The sequence below is a fragment of the Lethenteron reissneri genome, chromosome 36, assembly GCF_015708825.2.
Source record: "Lethenteron reissneri isolate LAM-NWPU_2019-01 chromosome 36, ASM1570882v1, whole genome shotgun sequence".
Lineage (NCBI taxonomy): Eukaryota > Metazoa > Chordata > Hyperoartia > Petromyzontiformes > Petromyzontidae > Lethenteron > Lethenteron reissneri.
Genome location: NC_083814.1, coordinates 1,323,268 through 1,343,598, shown reverse-complemented (window position 1 = coordinate 1,343,598; position 20,331 = coordinate 1,323,268). Strand labels below are relative to the sequence as shown.

General features: G+C 46.7%; 1 protein-coding gene across 1 annotated transcript in view; it reads left to right on the top strand.

Annotated features, from left to right (window-relative positions):
- The window catches only part of LOC133351044 (transient receptor potential cation channel subfamily V member 5-like), a 49,044-nt gene that overhangs the window by 15,627 nt on the left and 13,086 nt on the right, over nucleotides 1-20,331 (top strand). Inside the window, exons 6-11 of the mRNA XM_061565929.1 lie at nucleotides 2,476-2,574; nucleotides 6,484-6,656; nucleotides 7,765-7,911; nucleotides 14,021-14,221; nucleotides 16,698-16,784; nucleotides 18,509-18,585. Coding sequence (XP_061421913.1) covers nucleotides 2,476-2,574; nucleotides 6,484-6,656; nucleotides 7,765-7,911; nucleotides 14,021-14,221; nucleotides 16,698-16,784; nucleotides 18,509-18,585 — 784 coding nt within the window. The remainder of the gene's footprint in view (nucleotides 1-2,475; nucleotides 2,575-6,483; nucleotides 6,657-7,764; nucleotides 7,912-14,020; nucleotides 14,222-16,697; nucleotides 16,785-18,508; nucleotides 18,586-20,331) is intronic.

Genomic DNA, 20,331 nt, shown 5'->3' with positions numbered 1-20,331 from the left:
CACCAGGGTCAGGCTCGAACCTACAACCTCCTGTATACCAGGCGAGGTAATTAACATCTCGCCACCGTAGCACCCTTATCCTAATTACAAACCTGAGCCAGTGGTGGGCATTACACGTTCGTATGGCAAGGGCAAATCTGGGGGTTGTCACATACGAGGGAGGGGATTGCGGAGATGGGAATGGTGGGGGGGGGAGTGACTGTCGTGACCAGGTACTTCAACTCCTACAAGGTGCAATAGTATAGCATTATTATAGATACAGTGAGGGAAAAAAAAGTATTTGATCCCCTACTGATTTTGTACATTTGCCCACTGACAAAGAAATGATCAGTCTATAATTTTAATGGTAGGTTTATTTGAACAGTGAGAGACAGAATAAGAACAAAACAATTCAGAAAAACGCATGTCAAAAATGTTATAAATTGATTTGATATTTAATGAGGGAAAAAAATATTTGACTCCCTCTCAATCAGAAATATTTCTGGCTCCCAGGTGTCTTTTATACAGGTAACGATCTGAGATTAGGAGCACACTCTTAAAGGGAGTGCTCCTAATCTCAGCTTGTTACCTGTATAAAAGACACATTTTCACAGAAGCAATCAATCAATCAATCAGATTCCAAACTCTCCACCATGGCCAAGACCAAAGAGCTCTCCAAGAATGTCAGGGACAAGATTGTAGACCTGCACAAGGCTGGAATGGGCTACGAGACCATCGCCAAGCAGCTTGGTGAGAAGGTGACAACAGTTGGTGCGATTATTCGCAAATGGAAGAAACACAAAAGAACTGTCAATCTCCCTCGGCCTGGGGCTCCATCCAAGATCTCACCTCGTGGAGTTGCAATGATCATGAGAACGGTGAGGAATCAGCCCAGAACTACACGGGAGGATCTTGTCAATGATCTCAAGGCAGCTGGGACCATAGTCACCAAGAAAACAGTTGGTAACACACGACGCCGTGAAGGACTGAAATCCTGCAGTGCCCGCAAAGTCCCCCTGCTCAAGAAAGCACATATACATGCCCGTTTGAAGTTTGCCAATGAACATCTGAATGATTCAGAGGACAACTGGGTGAAAGTGTTGTGGTCAGATGAGACCAAAATGGAGCTCTTTGGCATCAACTCAACTCGCCGTGTTTGGAGGAGGAGGAATGCTGCCTATGACCCCAAGAACACCATCCCCACCGTCAAACATGGAGGTGGAAACATTATGCTTTGGGGGTGTTTTTCTGCTAAGGGGGCAGGACAACTTCACCGCATCAAAGGGACGATGGACGGGGCCATGTACCGTCAAATATTGGGTGAGAACCTCCTTCCCTCAGCCAGGGCATTGAAAATGGGTCGTGGATGGGTATTCCAGCATGACAATGACCCAAAACGCACGGCCAAGGCAACAAAGGAGTGGCTCAAGAAGCAGCACATTAAGGTCCTGGAGTGGCCTAGCCAGTCTCCAGACCGTAATCCCATAGAAAATCTGTGGAGGGTGCTGAAGGTTCGAGTTGACAAACGTCAGCCTCGAAACCTTAATGACTTGGAGAAGATCTGCAAAAAGGAGTGGGACAAAATCCCTCCTGAGATGTGTGCAAACCTGGTGGCCAACTACAAGAAACATCTGACCTCTGTGATTGCCAACAAGGGTTTTTGCACCAAGTACTAAGTCATGTTTTGCAGAGGGGTCAAATACTTATTTCCTTCATTAAAAAGTAAATCAATTTATAACATTTTTGACATGTGTTTTTCTGGATTTTGTTGTTGTTATTCTGTATCTCACTGTTCAAATAAACCTACCATTAAAATTATAGACTGATCATTTCTTTGTCAGTGGGCAAACGTACAAAATCAGCAGGGGATCAAATACTTTTTTCCCTCACTGTAGGGGTACCTTGCACTCTGATGGGAGTGCCAAACTGCAAGGACAGCCTCGCAACGTTCTGGAAAATATTCAGCTTGTGAGAGATGAACTCTTGCACTGTAGGGAACACACGCAGGGTAATCATTCCATTTCTCAAAAGGGAAGACACGCAGGGCAATTACTTCACTCAAACCAGGTTAAGAGCAGGCTGGGCCTGGGCAGGACTCGTCTCGTTAGGTTAGGAAGATGCTGGCCGTGGGTGACGATTACTTAGTGAGTGGCATCACTATCACAATCATCATCTCCACCACCACTATCATTATCATCATCACTATCATCATCACCACCATCATTATCATCATCATCGCCATTGTTGTCACCACCATCAGAATCGCTATCATCATTGTCACCACCATCATCACCATAACCACCATCATCATCATAATCACTGTCATAATAATCATCACCATAACCACCGTCATCATCACCATAACCACCATCATCACCATAACCACCGTCATCATCACCATAACCACCATCATCATCATAACCACTGTCATCATTTCCATAACCACCGTTGTCACCCGAGAGTGATCGCTGGCCGTGCGTGTGACTGTGCTGACAGGCGAGTACACGCTGTCATTCGCGGCCTGCACAGGGAACGAGATGATCGTCAAGCTGCTCATGGACCACGGAGCCTCCCTCATCACGCAGGACTCCCTCGGTCAGCGCCCCTCCCTCGGCGCTCCATCCCGTCGCTATTGGCGCCACCGTAGCGCCCCACTGTTAGTGCCGCTTAGCGGGCAGCAGACGGCAGCAGACTGCAAAATCAAATTGTCGTGGCGTGGTTCTTCTCCTGTGCCTGCGTCTAAGCTTTCCGCATGCACCGACACGCGCTGACCGCTGGCTGTTGCCGGGTTCATGGACAGATAACCTCAAGAACAGCCCGTTCTCCTATAACACTGCGTGTTTTGATCACGCGAATTGGATATAACGCGATTTAGTGAACAGAACTACGTCGCGCTAGTAAGAATAAGCGGTTTTACAGCTGTCTCGGCATAGTAAGGCATTGGGATGCTGCTGGATGCTTCTAGTATCTAGATACTACTAGATACTACCCACGCGGCTTTAGTCTTCGTTTAGCCTGTGTACGCATCTCTCGTGTTATCGTGGACTTTGCTTTACCCTATATTATATGATTTATAAAACTAAATTTTTCGATAATGCGGTGTTCTTCAGGAACGCTACTACCACTGTGCTATAGGAGAACAACAGACTGTGTGCGTGGTCTAGGGCAGGACACGTCGCTCGCTGGAAGCGAATGATGGCCCCTGGTCCAGACTCATGACAAAGAGGAGGGAACACGTCTGAGACGACGTCCACCGTGGAGATGGAGAAATTAAACGAGCTCGGATAGATTGCTACTGCATGGCGAAACCTGAAGAAATGTCAACGTCTTGTGGATGACTTCATCCAGCAGTGGACACATCACAGCCGATGATGACGATGATGATGCTGAGCCTCATGCATTAATTAGGATAGTGCGGTGATATTGGTGAGAGAGGGAAAGGTTAGAAAGCAAACCGAAGGCATTGACAATGACCGAGTAATGTAGTGGACCATCATTGCTTTTGCAGTTGTTGTTTGACGTCTTTCCTCGGCTGTTTCCACACGCAAGCAATTATCGTCCTGAATCTATTTTGAAGTTTCTGGAAACTAAATTTTTCAAATATCCGTCCCATCGTCTCCACCATTGGCCCGATACCTTGCAGCCATTCACTGGTAAGACCACCTCTTCTGTTCTTAACTCAGCTCACCTGGTATAATCAATTAAAGACATCTCACTGTCCCCAGGTGATTTGCTCGTTAGTTTCGATGTAGTTTCTTTGTTCACCAAAGTTCCTGTGCACGATACCATTGCAATCATTGAAGAATTGGTCCAACAAGGATTGCATGCTGATGTACCGGCCCTGATGAGGCACCGCCTCACCAATACATACTTCACTTGGAATAAAACATTATACAAACAAACTGAAGGCACCCCAATGGCTTCTCCCTTATCTCCACTTGTAGCCAATATTTTCATTGACAAATTTAAGACGGATACCATCCAGGCATCCACTCTACGCCCGTCCTTGTGGAAGAAGTACGTGGATGATACATTTGTCATCTGGCCGCATGGCCGACCGGCTCTGAACCAATTCTTCAATCACATCAATTCCATACACCCATCCATAAAATTCACCATGGGGGTAGAAAAGGATGGCATGCTACCTTTCTTGGATTCCCTAATCAAAAGAGACATGATGGCTAATTGAGCCATTCTGTCTACAGGAAAGTAACCCATACTGACATCTACCTAAAACCTGATTCCCACCACCACCCATCCCAGAAGAATTCCCTCATCATAACTCTACACCATAGATCTCAATGTATCTCTGACCATGAACACCTAACCAGTGAACTCAACCACATACACCAAGCTCTCAAGGCGAATGGATACTCTGACTACACAATCCACAAAGCCATCACCCCACCTGTGAGAAAGGAGACATCTGAGGATCCAATCAAAACCATCACCTTGCCATACATAGCAGAGGTAACCAAATTTTTTTCCTAAATCATGAACAAACACAAGATCCAAGTTCGATTTAACATAGTACATAAAATGTGTGATCTGATCCCATCTGTGAAGGACAAGATTCCTGACATGCAATATCCCGGCATCTACAAACTAAGCTGTATCTGTGGCAGTAGTTGCATTGGGGAAACTAAGCGACATGTCTCGGACCGTGTTCGTGAGCATAAGGCAGATTTGAAACACGGTAGGACCAATACTTCTGCCGTGGCGGATCATTATTTTAATACAGCTGGCTCACACGAAAGTGATTTCTCTAAGACGATGGTACTTTGCAAGCCTACTGGCTATCAACAAAGATTCGTTCATGAAGCCATCCATATTTACAGACACAATTTCAACCGAGATGATGGTTATACAAGATGTCATCAACCACTTTGGGTCATTACTTGATTTGTGTTTTCTTGTCAACCTCCACCGTCATCAGTGTGGGTATGTGGAGCGAGGTGCAATGCTTTAATTGGTGTAGATCTACTGCCGGTGTCGGGGCTTTCTCCTACATTAACATTAGCTGCCCCGCCCATCTCTTAAACCTTTATAAATAGCTTTCCTTTAGAGGCGAACCTCCCTGTTCCTGATGACGATCACTTGTGTTCCGATGGAAAGGTCGTGATATTTTTTTTATCACTTTTTTTTCTATCTATGTGACTTTACTGAAAGAACCATAGAATATGGAAATGTATAGTAGCAGCCAAATAATCGAAACGTGTGTTTCTAAATGTGGCCACGGGGAGAGAGACATGCAAACTCCAAAAATACAGGCATCAGGGTCGGGATCGAACCCATGACCTCCTGTATACCAGGCGAGGTAGTTAACATCTGGCCCCCGTGGCAGCCCAAAAAACCTTGCCTATTGCGGGATTTTACATCATGGATTTGACTATGCAGTACGTGCCAAATGTATTGAGGCATAGTTCACCAATCGTGCCCCTGTGGTTCGACCACTCGCGGGATTCCTGTACACATCGTAGAGAAGTACTTTACTCTAACTGTACTGCTCATGATGATGCTGCTGTGGAAGAACACGCACGCCGTCCTGTCTCTATCCTGTCTCCATCTCGATCCATCCTGTCTCCATGATTTATCCATCCTGTCTCCCACACAGCCCATCGTTGATCACAGGTCACGTGTTGCCAGCGTTCAGTGAGGCATTGACTGTAACAGTTATATTTAACACCGTAGAAACTATTCACGATATTTTACATCAAACATACTTCCTGTTTCATGTTTTGGGTTGATGTAGAGTGGTGTCGTATTACAAACCATGAACCAAACCCGACGCTTCCGATTCGAGTTTTCGGATCGCACATTTTCCGATTGTGGCAATTTTTAAGAACTTTTAAGAACTTCATCCCCACGATGCGCAACCTTTTGGGGTATAAGTTTACCGACTTTTCTTTACTCCAATTTCTATTTTGCCGTTGCTCTGATTGTTAGTTTGGTCCTTGCTGTAATTTCTTATTTGGTTATTTGTACGCTGATTTCTATTTGCTTCATTACTGCACTTGTTTTTCGAACAATATTGCTTTTGTAATTGTGGTGACCCAAGTCAGCTTTAATGGATGAGACGAGTATCCTGGTTCATGAGGGCTCCACGGTGGCGAGATGTTAACTACATCGCCTCGTATGCAGGAGGTCATAGGTTCAATCTCGACTCTGACACCAGTATATTTGAAGTTTGCGCCTCTCTTGCTCTCCCCGTGGTAGCGTGTATTTTTCTCCGGGTCCTTCGTTTTTTTCCCCTCCACATTTAGAATCAACATCACGCGTTTCGAGTATTTGGCTGCTACTATAAATTTCCACGCGATAAGCCACTTCGTTGAGCTATCATTTGTGATGGCCAGGTCGCTTCTGAAAACGAACTATGTAGCCCAGTGGGCCTTCTTACCAGGTAAAACACAAATAGTTCAGCTGGTTAATGATGTGCTCACCTGGTCACACAAAACAAGACTTGAAGCTTGTTGTCGCACACCCCACCCCGTTTGCCGCATGCAGGCAACACGGTGCTGCACGTGCTGGTGCTGCACCCCGACCGGGTGCTCGCCGTGCACATGTACGACTTTCTCATCTCGCTGGTGCACGAGGGCCAGCGGCGCTCGCTCGAGGCCATCCAGAACGCCCAAGGGTTCTCTCCGCTCAAGCTCGCGGCCGCCGAGGGGAATCTGGCCGTGAGTTTTTCGTTTTATTTCAAATTGTGTGTATTTTTTGTGGCCGTGATTTGCTTACCTTTACAAAGCTTTGTACTCCTGTTTGTGTGTTTTGAATTGGAAGCTGCTGTAACGTTCTGAGCCCCGTGAGTCTAAATTCTGCCTGCTGCTAACATCAGTGGCGAATTATTATGCTGTCTGTTTGAGTTCCATGATGGAGAGTAATCGTTTTCCTAAGTAAATACCTTCAGCGCATGAGCAGTGAGGTTGGACGTTTGTGATAAAAATAGCTTCCCAGCTAATCGGATTCCTCCAGTATGAATAAATATTATGATGATGTCTTGATATTGCTCTCAGATTGTCTATGTGCTGGAAGAACTTGAAATTAATTACTGAAAAGTATGACTTCATATAATAGTATGACTTCATACTTTTCCTTAACACCTTAAGTTACCAAAAAAATTATTATATATATTAAACTTATCAGAACCACATATTTAAAGTGTTTGTCAACTACATTTTTTTGCAAGAATGTTTAATATAAAGGCATTACAAGTTTAACATCTACTTTAAGAAATATTGGAGCAATGCGGAGGGGAGCAGTGGCACTGCACTACGAACCCAGGTAACCCAGGTTCTATAAAGATGGGAAAAACAGCTTTATAGCTCATCGGATTCCTCCAGAATAAATATATATTCTGATTCAGATTTTCTTAAGCGGGACTTTGTTTTTTTTTACAACTTTCCTGAGTGCTACCGGCCCAAAGGCCCAAATCGTCATGAGGGGCCGGCAACACGCGGCACCAGTCAATGTTGTGCGAGGTGCAACGTCAACGCCTATCTTGCTCGCGACGTTGGCCGCCGGTCATGCGGGTCAGATCGAATCGAGGGGGTGGCTGCTCATCCACCGTTTGTTGTCTTTCAAAAAAATGCTTTTACATGTCCCCCCGCTGGTTACGTGCGGGGTGGGGTGGTGGTCGCGCATTTGTCCATGCACGGGCCGCGGCCCACGGTCTCGTGGCGCCGGCTGTGGCCGCTGCAGCTCCTGTGCTCGGATTGAGCCTCGACGATGCCCCCCACCCCTTCCCCCAATGGCGCTGAGAGGAGACGGTTTCTGCGTTTCCCTCAGATGTTCAACCACCTCATGCAGAAGAGGAAAAACATCTACTGGAACTGCGGCCCCGTCAGATCAGCCATTTACGACCTCACGGACATCGACACGTGGGGAGACAAAAACTCGATCTTGGAAATTATCACCTCCAGCAAAAACAAAGAGGTGAGTGCCCAGTTTAGACACGGCGCTAAATCACCGTCAGACTGTTATTATTTTACCTCCACAATGAATTGACACACAGACGCCTGGGGCACAGGCATCTGTGCGTAGCATTTTTCATAGAACGTCATTACAAATTTTACTTGGGATCTGTTTTCAAAAATATTGAAACCATGCGGAGGGGAGCAGTAGCACTGCTCTACGAACCCAGGAAATCCGATGAGCTTTTTCAGAGCTTACCCACCACTCCAGTGGGTGGTGGGGCACAGGCAAGGAATTACCCCCCAGTGAGGAGCTCGCATCTGACTCCCGATTCCCAATAACCCACGTGGCGGAGCCTATACAGACTGAAGAGAGTGAGTCTCTGCAGATGCTGCAACTCTCTCATAAAATCCTGGGGGGGGGGGGGGGCTCCTACACTACAAGCGACCAATGTGTGATTGTCAAAAGAAGCAAAACCGTGGATCATCTCCTGAGATGCCCTGCAGCATCCACAATGCACTACCTCCAGATTTGGCCATGCCAACGCCACACAAACGGTGGGGTGGCCTGTGCAGAATATTGGGAAAGTGCCATGTAGAGGTTGGGCAGGAGACACCACGACGACACCCCAGTCGATCATCACACACAGTCTGACTGCCTGCTAGCCGGGATGGAAGCTGTCCACTGGCACCACCGCACCACGGCACATGGCAGATGAAGCCATTGCAGTCGTGATCAGGATGAAGGGACTGCAATGCATATATTATCAGAGTATGTTTTTTGTTTGCATTCTGACCACAAGTGTTGTGGTTAATGCAGACATGATTCCTTGTAAAAGATTTCAGTTTGGTGTTTTAACATCTTAACACCTATTTTGTTGCCAGAAAAAAGGGGAAAACCGATTATCATATTTTGGTACTGGCAAATGAGGTCCCATTATGTATATGATGAACATTTTCCTCAAGGGCAGGTTGGAAACATGTACTATACAATAGGGCATTATGTAATTATGCAAATTATCATATGCTACTTAGGAAAATGTAATTGTATGAAGTTATGCAAGTGTATGCTAGTATGCTAATCCATGCAATTATGATAATTAGGCTCTGCCTTGTTGTCTAGGGTTGCATTATCAATCGGGATGATACAATGAAGGTGTAATTGTATTAAGTTATGCAAGTGTGATGTAAGTATGCCGATTAAGCTCGGCTTCGTTGTCTAGGGTTGTCTTATCAATCAGGATAATACAATGATTATCGCTTTAACTTTTACTGATTGTGTTTTAGTGTTTTTATGTCAGGTCTCAAAATTTAGATCTCACTAAAGGATACAGTTCTTATAGTTAAGATTATGCATGAACTTAGGAAGGCACCACTCAGACTCTTCTGTGTTAAGCAACTTTAATCTCTAAACAAAAACATAACACTCTAATATGCGAACTCTTATGCTAGGAATGTCATTGATCCGTACAAATAACCCTCAATGGTTACGTTTGTTAACTGGGTAACAGAACAATCGGTTAATTCCTCAGAGTAAAGCGAGCATACACGGCGATGGGAAAAAGTCCTTAAAAATGATGTGCCAATATTCATACGAACAGTAATAAAGAAACATGTCCTGAAAGCAAAAGTAGACCTCAATTAATTCATTGGTAAGATTATGCAATTCACGAAAATGAATGACTAAAATAACAATCGTATTCATGTAACTCGACGGGCAGAAATGCTTTTCACGATCAGCTGATATTTAACGCACCACCTTGGAATGGCAACCCTTCTTGAAACACAAAGATAACTTTTTGGAACAATCTAATCGTCTCGATATGCGTGTTGTGTGCGTGTGCCTTCTTTGCCACTTATTGACTTGGCGGCTTACGTGGTACGGCGTTCCTTGTGCTGAAAATACCTCGGGTTCCCAGCAGGGCCGCTGGGACGGTGTGTGTGTGTATTGAACAGACGGTACTCTTTCCTGCGCCAACACTCTTCCTCTTGGCGTTGCCAGTTCTCTCCACTGCTGGTTGGTTGAGTTGACACGATGATTCCGTCTTCAGATAGCGCTCGCAGCTCGTCCGCTGGTCGCCGTTCCTCACTCTTGTCTTGGTACCCAGCTGATGCTTGTCGGTGTGCGTGTGGGTCGAACCCACGGCGCTCTTGCTGGCACTGACACTCTTCCTCACGGGCGGCTGGTCAGGCTCTTTCCCCTGCTCCGTGCTCTCTCCTTTATCGTGCAGCTGCCAGCTTCACACGGGCACCTGCTGGTGCCTCTCCCACCCTTACTTCAGGGCTGCGCTGCCTCAGGCTCGTTCCACTGCTCCATTCTCTCTCCTTTGGCAGGCAGCTGCCAGTTTCACGCTGGCATTCAGTATTGCCTCTCCCACCCTTCCTTCAGGGCTTCGCCTTGTCGTTGCTCAACTTTCGTGCTCTCCGCCCTTCTTCCAAGAGGGTTCTTGCTGTGAGCTGCTCGTCGCTGGCTGGATCACTCACTCTCAAAACTTGTAAATTGTATTAGCACACCTCTTACACAACTCTGATAGCTTAGTACAATACAACTTATCGCAATCCTCGATTCTGCAAGCGACTCAAAACATCAGGATGAATGTAGAATAAAACTTTCAGCGATACTCTGTCGGTCCATGGCGAACTCAGCTCTTCACAATACACCGTCCCTTCTCTCTGCGAGACACGACACCCATGGTTGATTTCGAGGCCATGCCCCGGAGCCTGCCCCTTACAAGACTACGTTGCATGATCTGTGTCCCTGCTTATATCTGAAATTCTTTCCCCTCGGCTCGCCTTCTCACAAAGGACCGACATTCCTTCGATTTTGCTCTCAGCCTGTGGGAACAGCTGTTTGTCCGGTGTATGTGTTCTAATTTTATTTTAGTAATATAAGTCTCATCAAAGCCTGGTTCTTGTCCCCTTCCTCAAGCCACCCCGCCATCAATGGAAGCAGATGCTCCAAATTGCCCCCAAGTGCGTCCTTCCAGTCCTCCAACCCTCTGCAATAATTAATCTGGAAGGAGGGGGGGAGGGGTGCCCCTGTCCGGTTGCGTTCTCCCCCCTCTTTCCCCACGGCTGGGGGTGTTGTATTTTTGTCTCTCTCAAATAGGGGCGCCTCTTGCTTGTACGTGCTTTGTGGCGGCCTTTGAAGCCCGGTAGAGATTTCCCCAGAATCTCATTAGCAACCCCTTCTCCCCCTTTTGCACCGGGGTTTATTATTATGATTACCTTTTATGGCTACTTCCTTGCCTGGTGTGGCTTGTGAGAGGCAGCTGCTGTTTAAGGGGAGGGGGTTCGCATCACCCCCTTTGTGCCCCAAGCGACACCCCGATCGATTTTTTTTTTAATATTGGCAGAATTATTCTTAATATACATTTTTGGAAAAAGGCCTATATATACAACAGCATGAGCCTCCATGCTTCGATACACTGATAGGTGAAGCTAATCAAGGAAGCTTATCCACCACCGACCAAGCTGGAGGCATGGACTCCTCGAGATCCACGTGGCGCTCTACTAGACTTGCATACAAGTATTTCGCTCCTCGTTTTGATTTCCTGGAGATTCCATTTTATCCAAATGAACAAACTACCGACGTATGCAGTGGATCCATGGCACTGTCACATGACGGTCACTCCGCTGGGCCATGCGGCGTGCCCAACATCAAACACGCATGAGTGTATGTGTGTGTGTGTAAGCACGAGCGGTCGGGTAGAGGGGAAACTGAAGAGTAGCGGTTAACACACTGCACTACGAACTCGACAGCCCGAGTTCTATTCCGGCTCATGGCCAACACCAGTGATCATTTATCTGAACTGGGCCTCCCCTAGGTCGACTCAGGCTCAATTGAGTACCTGGTGTGGTGTGTTTAAACATCGCCACTTGGGCGACAAAGGCGGCGGAGCATGGTGTTGGTCACCCACCCCCTCGTGTTCCATGCCGGCCTTCATAGGTGATCGCTAACAGCACTTGCCGCAACAGTCTCGTGAGGCTTGTGACATAATAACTGCGCTCATAGTTATTTCATTACTATATAAATGAGAGAATTGCTCAGGTTTGAAAATGCACATTACTACAGACGCGTGCGTGAATTGATTCACTGGGAGTGAGTTTGAACCTGCAAGCTCTCGTGGCCATGCCGCAGCTGCACTGAGCGTGGCCTGCAGCCCAGCGCTGTGGTCTGTAGTCTAACACTGTGGCCTGCAAGCCAGCGTTATGGTTTGTAGTCCAGCGCTGTGGCCTGAAAGCCAGCACTGTGGCCTGAAGTCCAGCACTATGTCCTGTAGTCCATCGCTGTGGAGGCAGCAGCAGCGGGGTTTGGTCGATCACCGCACAGATGTTGTGAAACTCCCTTTCCCATGGGCGTCCAGAAGGAGCCATAGCCTGGCACGCCAGGAGAAGGCGGTACAACAAAGTGCGGACCGATGTCATCTGTCCCTTCTGTACGGGGATAGAGCGTTGCCCCCTCGTGCGCGTGGGTTTTCTCCCATACATATGAACGCACCTCCCCCGCCCTACACCTCCGATTATCACGGTTGGCTACGTATGGTGGTGTGATAGAAATTCAACGTACATACATAAAAAAACACTCATTAATTGGCAGACAACCACTTAACATGCAGAGGAATGCAAAGTTCGGGCAATTGCTAGTAACGCCAGCTCACCACGTGGCTGCTGCTGCTGCCTGCCAGCTCATCCTGTGGTTCCTCGGCTAGCGTGAGAGATGCAAAATTTGCACGAACGACGACGATGATAAAGCGGTCTGGGCTGGCTTCGTCTGCCAGGCCCATGCCACGTGCCGCCCACGGCCACGGTCGTGACGTCACGAGCTGAGCCCCGGAGAGATGCCCCCCCACATATCGCCCAGCCATGGGGACAACCCACACACTCAGATCCGTTTGAGTGACGTCAAAAAAGACGACTAATTTCCAGTAACAGTTCAAAAACCTTTTTCAGCATTTTGCTGCAAGGCTGAGTGCCTCGCCTTTTGCAAACGTGTGTCTATTTCCATAGAGAAATTTAATATTGAGTACTTTTTTTAGTTTTTATGGAACCAGAGCAACTTTGCATCGATCTTAATGTTGCACACTCGAGATGAAGGACGTGGGCAGGTGCTCCAAATCGAGGGCAAGCACATTTATTTATTGTGGTTCATATGAATCTTGGGAAGAACAGCACCGTCACTCTGTAAAATGCAACAGCGCGTGTTACACGCAGCAATCCTTCCGAGACGCCATTAACCATGTGGCTGGTTTACACGTGCGGTTATTCATTAACCCTTTCTCTTAAACCCAATTCTACTACTGATAAACCATCCTTATCTTTGACAATCACATTTGCCCATCACTATTCGAATATTACTTTAATCCTAAGCTGTATGTCTCTCTATACCATCCACTTCTATCGGTATCTTACATCTATTATATGTACTGTATGTGTACAGTATACGTACTGTATCTCACCATTGTACAGCTTACTACTTTACATGTGTTATATTCTCAATAGCATTGCAAGTAGTCATACTCTGGGTACATGGGCATGGTTATAGACTAAACAGTATTAGAGTTAGAGAATTACAATGACAGTAACTAATTACAGTGCATCATCCCTTTACAATGCACAGTGCTAAAATGCCTCTAATTGCATATATCACAAACGAACAATTCAAAGCCAAGCTTAAAGTCTAGAACAAGTCTAGAACATTTATATAACGATCAAAAACAACCTTTGGGTCCTTTACCTGTAAAATGCAACAGCGCGTGTTACACGCAGCCATCCTTCCGAGACGCCATTAACCATGTGGCTGGTTTACACGTGCGGTTATTCATTAACCCTGCCAGCCACCTACAGGCCCGACTCAGACATTACATGCTGCTGTACACACATGCATTGATGCATTGCACAGCACATCAGGGACCTTCACAGAACCACACTTTACTCCCTTGCTGCACAAGGACACACTTAAAAGAGTGATCCATTCCTAATGTGCCACATGAAGCACAATTGTGCCTCTGTAAATGGAGGCTGTTATGCAGAACCCCACGGTCAAACGCGCCCGTGTCTCAGTGCTCACACTGTATCTCACCCCATGTCTCACTGCTCGCTCTGCCCGTGTCTCACTGCCTGCACACAAGGCTCGCAACCTGATCGGGATGACGCCCATCAAAGAGCTCCTCCACCACAAGTGGAAAGTGTACGGTTTCAAGTACTTCCTCATCTGGACCGTTCTCTACATCTTCTACATCCTCATCTTCACCGTCTGCTGCATCATGCGTCCTCTACAGCACGTGAACAGGCTCGACAACGCCACCATAATGGGTTCCAAGCAAATAAGGGTACGTCGCCGCATGTGAGGATTCACATCCCATAGGGTGCTTTCAAATGCTTTGGCAACTCAAAAGTAGCGTTTGGGAATTGGTACCATGATGCCCACGCTGTGCTCCGAATAACGACACGGGGACCATTTGGAGTCCACTTCCATGCAGACGGCGTTCAGTGTTCATGAGCAACGTGTGCGCAGGATTAACCAGGGCGCGGCCCACTGGGGTCTGAACCACAAACTGCTCCAACAAGCCGCAAGGTCACAAGAGTGCCTCAGTCAAATCTCACCTGTGTATTTTAATCTCACCCTGATTAAATCACACGCCGACGGCATTCACGTCAGAGAGTCAATGTTAGAAATAACACGGTTATAAGGCGCACGGTGAAGCCGTTGTTTCTGTTATTACAAGCACGGCTAATATTTAACTATTTGTTATTACAGTTTTTATTTTACCAGGTAAGTTCCCCACTGAGCTATGTAGCTCTTTTTAAGAAGTGACCTGGCCACAAATGATAGCTCAACGAAGTGGCTTATCACGTGGAAATTGATAGCAGTCAAACACTCTAAACGCGTGACGTTGATTCTAAACTTGGAGGGAAAACCCGTAGGACCCGGAGAAAAATCAGCATGACCACGAGAAGAGAGAGACTTGCAAACTCCAAATATACAGCAGGCGTCAGGGTCTGGATCGAACTCACAACCTCCTGTAAACCGGATATAGGTAGTTAACATCTTGTCACCGTGGCACCCAAATATGAATGGTTCACCAAGAAAATCGAACAAAAGCTCAAAAGTGTGCAGAGAAGCACGGGGAAGTGCGTGCGTGTAATTGCATTCAGAGACGCAGAAAGGAATGCACGTGAGAGGAATCGAGCCCACGCCATGTTCAGCGAGGTGTCTATATTGGACAACCTCACAAGGTAACGTCCCCGGTCATATAGGCAAATAACATGCTACGCTTCAGCACTGCATCCACAACTCCCTCCGCCTCTCTTTGCTCTCTGCTCTTATACCCCCGGTCCACATTGCTTGCCAGTCACTCATTGTCCGGGGCTTAGTCTCACATTGTGATTAACTGGCCAAGCGTATTTAAGTTCCCTACTTAATCCCCACCCAGGGGCTTTTGCTCCAGGTTATGATGAACTGCCCCCGGTGCCGCCCGAGTCTCCCAACACGTGGTATGGGGAAGACGGGCGGCTCAGGGATGCCGCATTGAACGTCAGCCTCAGTGAGTGGACCTTGGGCACGACGCGTCGTATCCAGGCCTGGATGATAGCCGGTGGTCGAGACGAACGACGGAGCAACAGCACGAGATGGGAACGTGCTCAGCAAGACGTCGAGTTTGAAGCGATGACATCAGCTCGAACTGCAAGCTGCAGCGTTGTACAAAGAACTATTGTGGAACGTGCTGTGATGGGTATTGCAAGATCCGACTGTGTCTGTCCAGTGCTCGCCGAGCTGCATTGGCTTCCGGTTGCTGAACGAATGCATTTTAAGTTCGCTACACACAAAGTGTTTGCCACAAATGAAACACTACCATTGGTGATCTCGTCAAGGAACATGAACCATTACACAAAATCCAGTCATCTTCGCAGTGGCTTTTGGCTAGCCATTAATTAAAGATGGTCACTGCAACGCACACTTTCAGATGCACTTCTGCGGTCGTTTGGAATGCGCTTCCTTCTGAGATTAGAAAGCTACTGGCGCTATACACTTTTAAATCTAGATTGAAAACTCATATCTTTAGAACTGCTTTTGTGTTTAGTTTGTTGCCCTTTCCCCACATCTCGGAATTGCACGGTTGGCTATGTACGGTGCGAAAGAGGTTCAACATACATACAGCTCACGTTTAAGAATGCATCACATGACCATGAGGGATGTCGACGGAATAGGGAGGCCTTCATCCAGCAGTGGATAACTCATTGCTAATGATGAAGACAGCTTAGACTCAGACTGGAAAGGCCCCCAGTGGACTTAACGGCTCTGTTCTATGGAGGACCATAGCCCAGAGCGTTGGCACTGGTGACATTTACATAGAGTTAGATAAAGATCCATAGAGTTACATACAGAGCCATAGAATTGGGTAGATATCCATAGTTACATGGATATCTATAGAGTTACGTAGAGATCCCTAAAGTTAGATACATATCAATAGAGTTACTTAGAGATCCACAGAGTTACTTAGAGATCCATAGAGTTACTTAGAGATCCATAGAGTTACTTAGAGATCCATAGAGTTACTTAGAGATCCATCGAATTACATAGAGATCCATAGAGTTACATAGAGTTACATAGAAATTAATAGACTTACATAGAGATCCATAGAGTTTCATAGAGAGCCATAGAGTTATATAGACATATATAGAGTTATTGAGAGTTCCATTAACACAAGTGACCTTTGCTCATCAGCAGGGCTATCGTAACATTGTTCGCAGGTGTTTACAGCACTCACTCGCTCGACCATGTTTGCCATCTGGTCTGCCTCTCAGGATTCCTACGAGAGCGAATGGGACTATGTTCGTCTCATGGGGGAGATCATCACGGTGCTGGGAGCCATCGCCATCTTCATTACAGAGGTTGGTATCTCCATCATGGAGGTTGGTTTAACAATCACTGCTTCTTCCACCTTGTCGCTGTCGTTGCTTACACAAGCACGGCCGCTCCACCTCTTCCCCTCCACTCTGCAACGTACCGCATCCTCCTGCCTCATGTTATCTTCATCATCATCAGCCATGAATAATCCACTGCTGGATGAAAACCTCCCCAACACGCCACCGCCTCTCATCATCCTGCAAATACGACATCCATCCATCTCCACGGTGGACGTCCTCTTTCAGACGCGTTCCGTCCATGGGCTGCCGCTCCATTATTAGTCTCGGCCATCGGCCACTGCCCCTTTCTAGCAGTAACGACACGTCCTGACCAAGCCCACATACGTTCCGGAGCAGTTTGGATGATGTATTTACCTGCGTACGTTCAAAAATCCACGTGTTCCACTTTCCATCCCAAGGTTTGCATGAAATTCCAGATGTTTAAATCTAGATTAAGAGCTCATTTGTTTAGAACTGCTTTTTGTGTTTAGTTTGTTGTCTTTCCTCTGCACCTCCAAGAGAAAGAGACACACACTGAGGAAAAACTTGAATAAACTATTTTCATTAGTTCCTTCAGTCTGGAGAAAAGATGAACACACGGGTAGATTACATTATTTTTTTTCAATTCCATTTTAACATTGAGTGAGCACACGATAACAGAATTAGACTGCTCCAATTGTACGGTGAAAATCAGCGAAAGTGCGATGTCCACTCTCAACATAAATATTCACGCAAAACGAGATGGCCGAGCAGCTCAAAAGTCAAGAGCGCTGAGGCAGCATCGCCGACATCCTGGTGGGGTTCAAATCCGGGCAGTTTTAGCAGCCTGCGATTCTTAGACCAGGTTCTCAGGTGCCGCGAGATGATGTTCTCAACTCGGTCGTAAATGACCTATGGCCAAAATGATTGTAATGTGTGCAAATCAATGGCAGCTCTGAGCTGTGGGGTGATGAGCATCGCTCACTGTAGTAGGGTGGGCGGGTGAGAGAGTGCTGCCCCTTACTGTGTGCGTCAGAGGTCACGTGACAAATCATTAGCGCATTCAGGACAAAAGTGTGAATTAATTCATTAATAATCTGGCATGAGATGTGGACATATGCTATTTGTGCTCATAAGTTGTCTATCCGCTAAAATATCAAATACCTGTGTATATATGCATATGTAGTGTCAACGATTCAGAGACAGAGTTTATAGGAGGCACCTTCTTTATTAACCACTTCCACGGTCTCGTCCACGCACTCTCCACAGTAGCTTAGCCTAGCCTGCACACAACACTAGCCGTCTAACACTGACGGCACTGACTGAGATAGCCAACTACTATCCTTCGTAGCGCAATAAAAGACGTGAGCGACGACGGCGACGAGACGACAGCAATGACAGCAACGACGAGACAAGTCCACTCCCAGAACCGGCCACCTCGAGCTCCCGCTCTCGGCTCCTTTCATGCTACCAGCGTGGCCTTGCTCCGCCCTGACCACACCTCCCTTCTCGAACCCACTGGCCGGTTACAGGGGCCTCCAGATGGGGTCCTCTATGACCCGTGCCCTAGTTTCTCCACTCTGCTAACACACCATGCACACTCTCACCGGCGTGTGCACTGTCTGTCCACCACAGTTGCCACTGCCGTCCACCAGCTGGCGCTATTACACTACACATCGATGTGCATGAACGTGATGTTTTTGGTACGGGTGTTGCTTTGTATATTCCAGATCCTCTACCTGATGAAAAACGGCCCGAAAAAATACTTTGGGAATACGGTGACAGGAGGGCCCTTCCACGCAATCATGTGAGTGCTTTGGTTTTTGCGTGGTGTAGGCCTGCGCACGAGGGCTCCATCTCCACACAAAACATGCTCGCGGACTTGACGCACAGCAGCTACTCTACATCACGTAACGTCAGTGTGTGTGTGAGCAGCGCCTCTGTCCTGTATCAGTCGTGTATATGATTCCATACTGGTCGACTGATCACACATAAAAGTGGACTTTTTACTCGGGTCTCAAATCTGTCATAGTAACCTTGACATACGTACTTTAGCTGTGCGAGATTCGCTTGAACGAGCCCAATTCACTTCCACCAGATCGATTGTAAACACACATGGAGGTGTGCAGCATTGGCATGTACAAAGGCTCACAGCCTTGTCCAGACCAGCTGCTAAAAAAAACTGAATGCATGGCCACGTTGCCTTTGAGTCCACCAACTCAAACAGAAAATGTAGCCATCCCAACCTTAAACTTACCATCAAGTTTTGATTTAAAGCTTTCGTGACTGCAGGGATTCATATTCTTGGTTCTTTTGGTAAAGTCACGTAGAAGGGAAATAATAAAATAATAATAATAATTTAACAATAAAATTCTCACAAACCACAGCAAGAAAGCTGTGGTTTTCACACCTGATGATGATCGCTTGTGTTGCAATGGAAACGTCGCGATCATTTTGTTTTATTTTTATTATTTTATTATTTCTCTTCTACGTGACTTTACCGAAAAAACCAAGAATAGGAATTGCCATAAAGTGTTTAAAACGGAATTTGTCCAAACCGACTTTCGTTTGCAGCTGATTAATTTAAACGATTATACAGCATGCTGATGGAATATTTCTCATTTAATCTGCAATGCGGTTGTCTTTGCTGGGATTTATGTTTGGTTCTCTTTGCTCAGGCTTGGACCGGCTCAAAATTGACTCCAGCTTCTGCTGTGATGAGGGTTTTTAACGTCACTGACAGTTTTGAATTCTTTGTCATCTGATTCGTTGGTGTAAAATCCATTTTGTCCCTCTCGACAGCGGCACTCTCCGTGAAAGCAATGTGATCAGCTGCTGCAGAACGTTCTGAATTGGCCCCGGCTATTTACAGACACACACAGGGCCCCCGCCACCTGTGATAGTAAATCTACTTGCCGACATCAGGAAGCCACTGGGACCTATGCATTTTTAAATCATCTCGATTGAAAACGCATTTCTTTGAAAGCTGCTGTTTTTGTGTTAAGTCTGCTGTCCTTCCCCCGCACCTCCGATTAGCGCGATTGGCTACGCACGGTGCGAAAGAAGTTCAACGTGCATACATACGTACAGCCCGCACTGACCAGCGTGGTGAAGTATGGCCAACCCCCCACCATGACAGACGCCCCCAAGCCTCGGTCCAACATACGCCACGTCCTCGATCTCGTCCCTTATGCTGCACGTTCGGCGAGGCCCTGTATCCTTGTGGCTTAGGACTGTGATGTTGGGTAAAGTAGTCTGTGGCACAAAGAAACTACTTTAATTTCCAGGAAATTCCCGTAAATATCTCTCCCAGCGTTTCTAGCAAATTAAAGATGTCTAACTTCATCACTCTTTCATCATCACCTTCCATGAGCAGATAGCCCCGTAGTGTGTCCACTGCACATTTCGTCATTTGTTTCCACTTTCTTCTCTGTCTCGTAGTGCCAATATGCTCAAGTAGAAGTACCACATCTTTCCGGCATCAATCTCTTACGTCGTCATGTGCATTTGATTACGTTAATCTTATTTTATTCACGGCCGAAGTATAAGCACC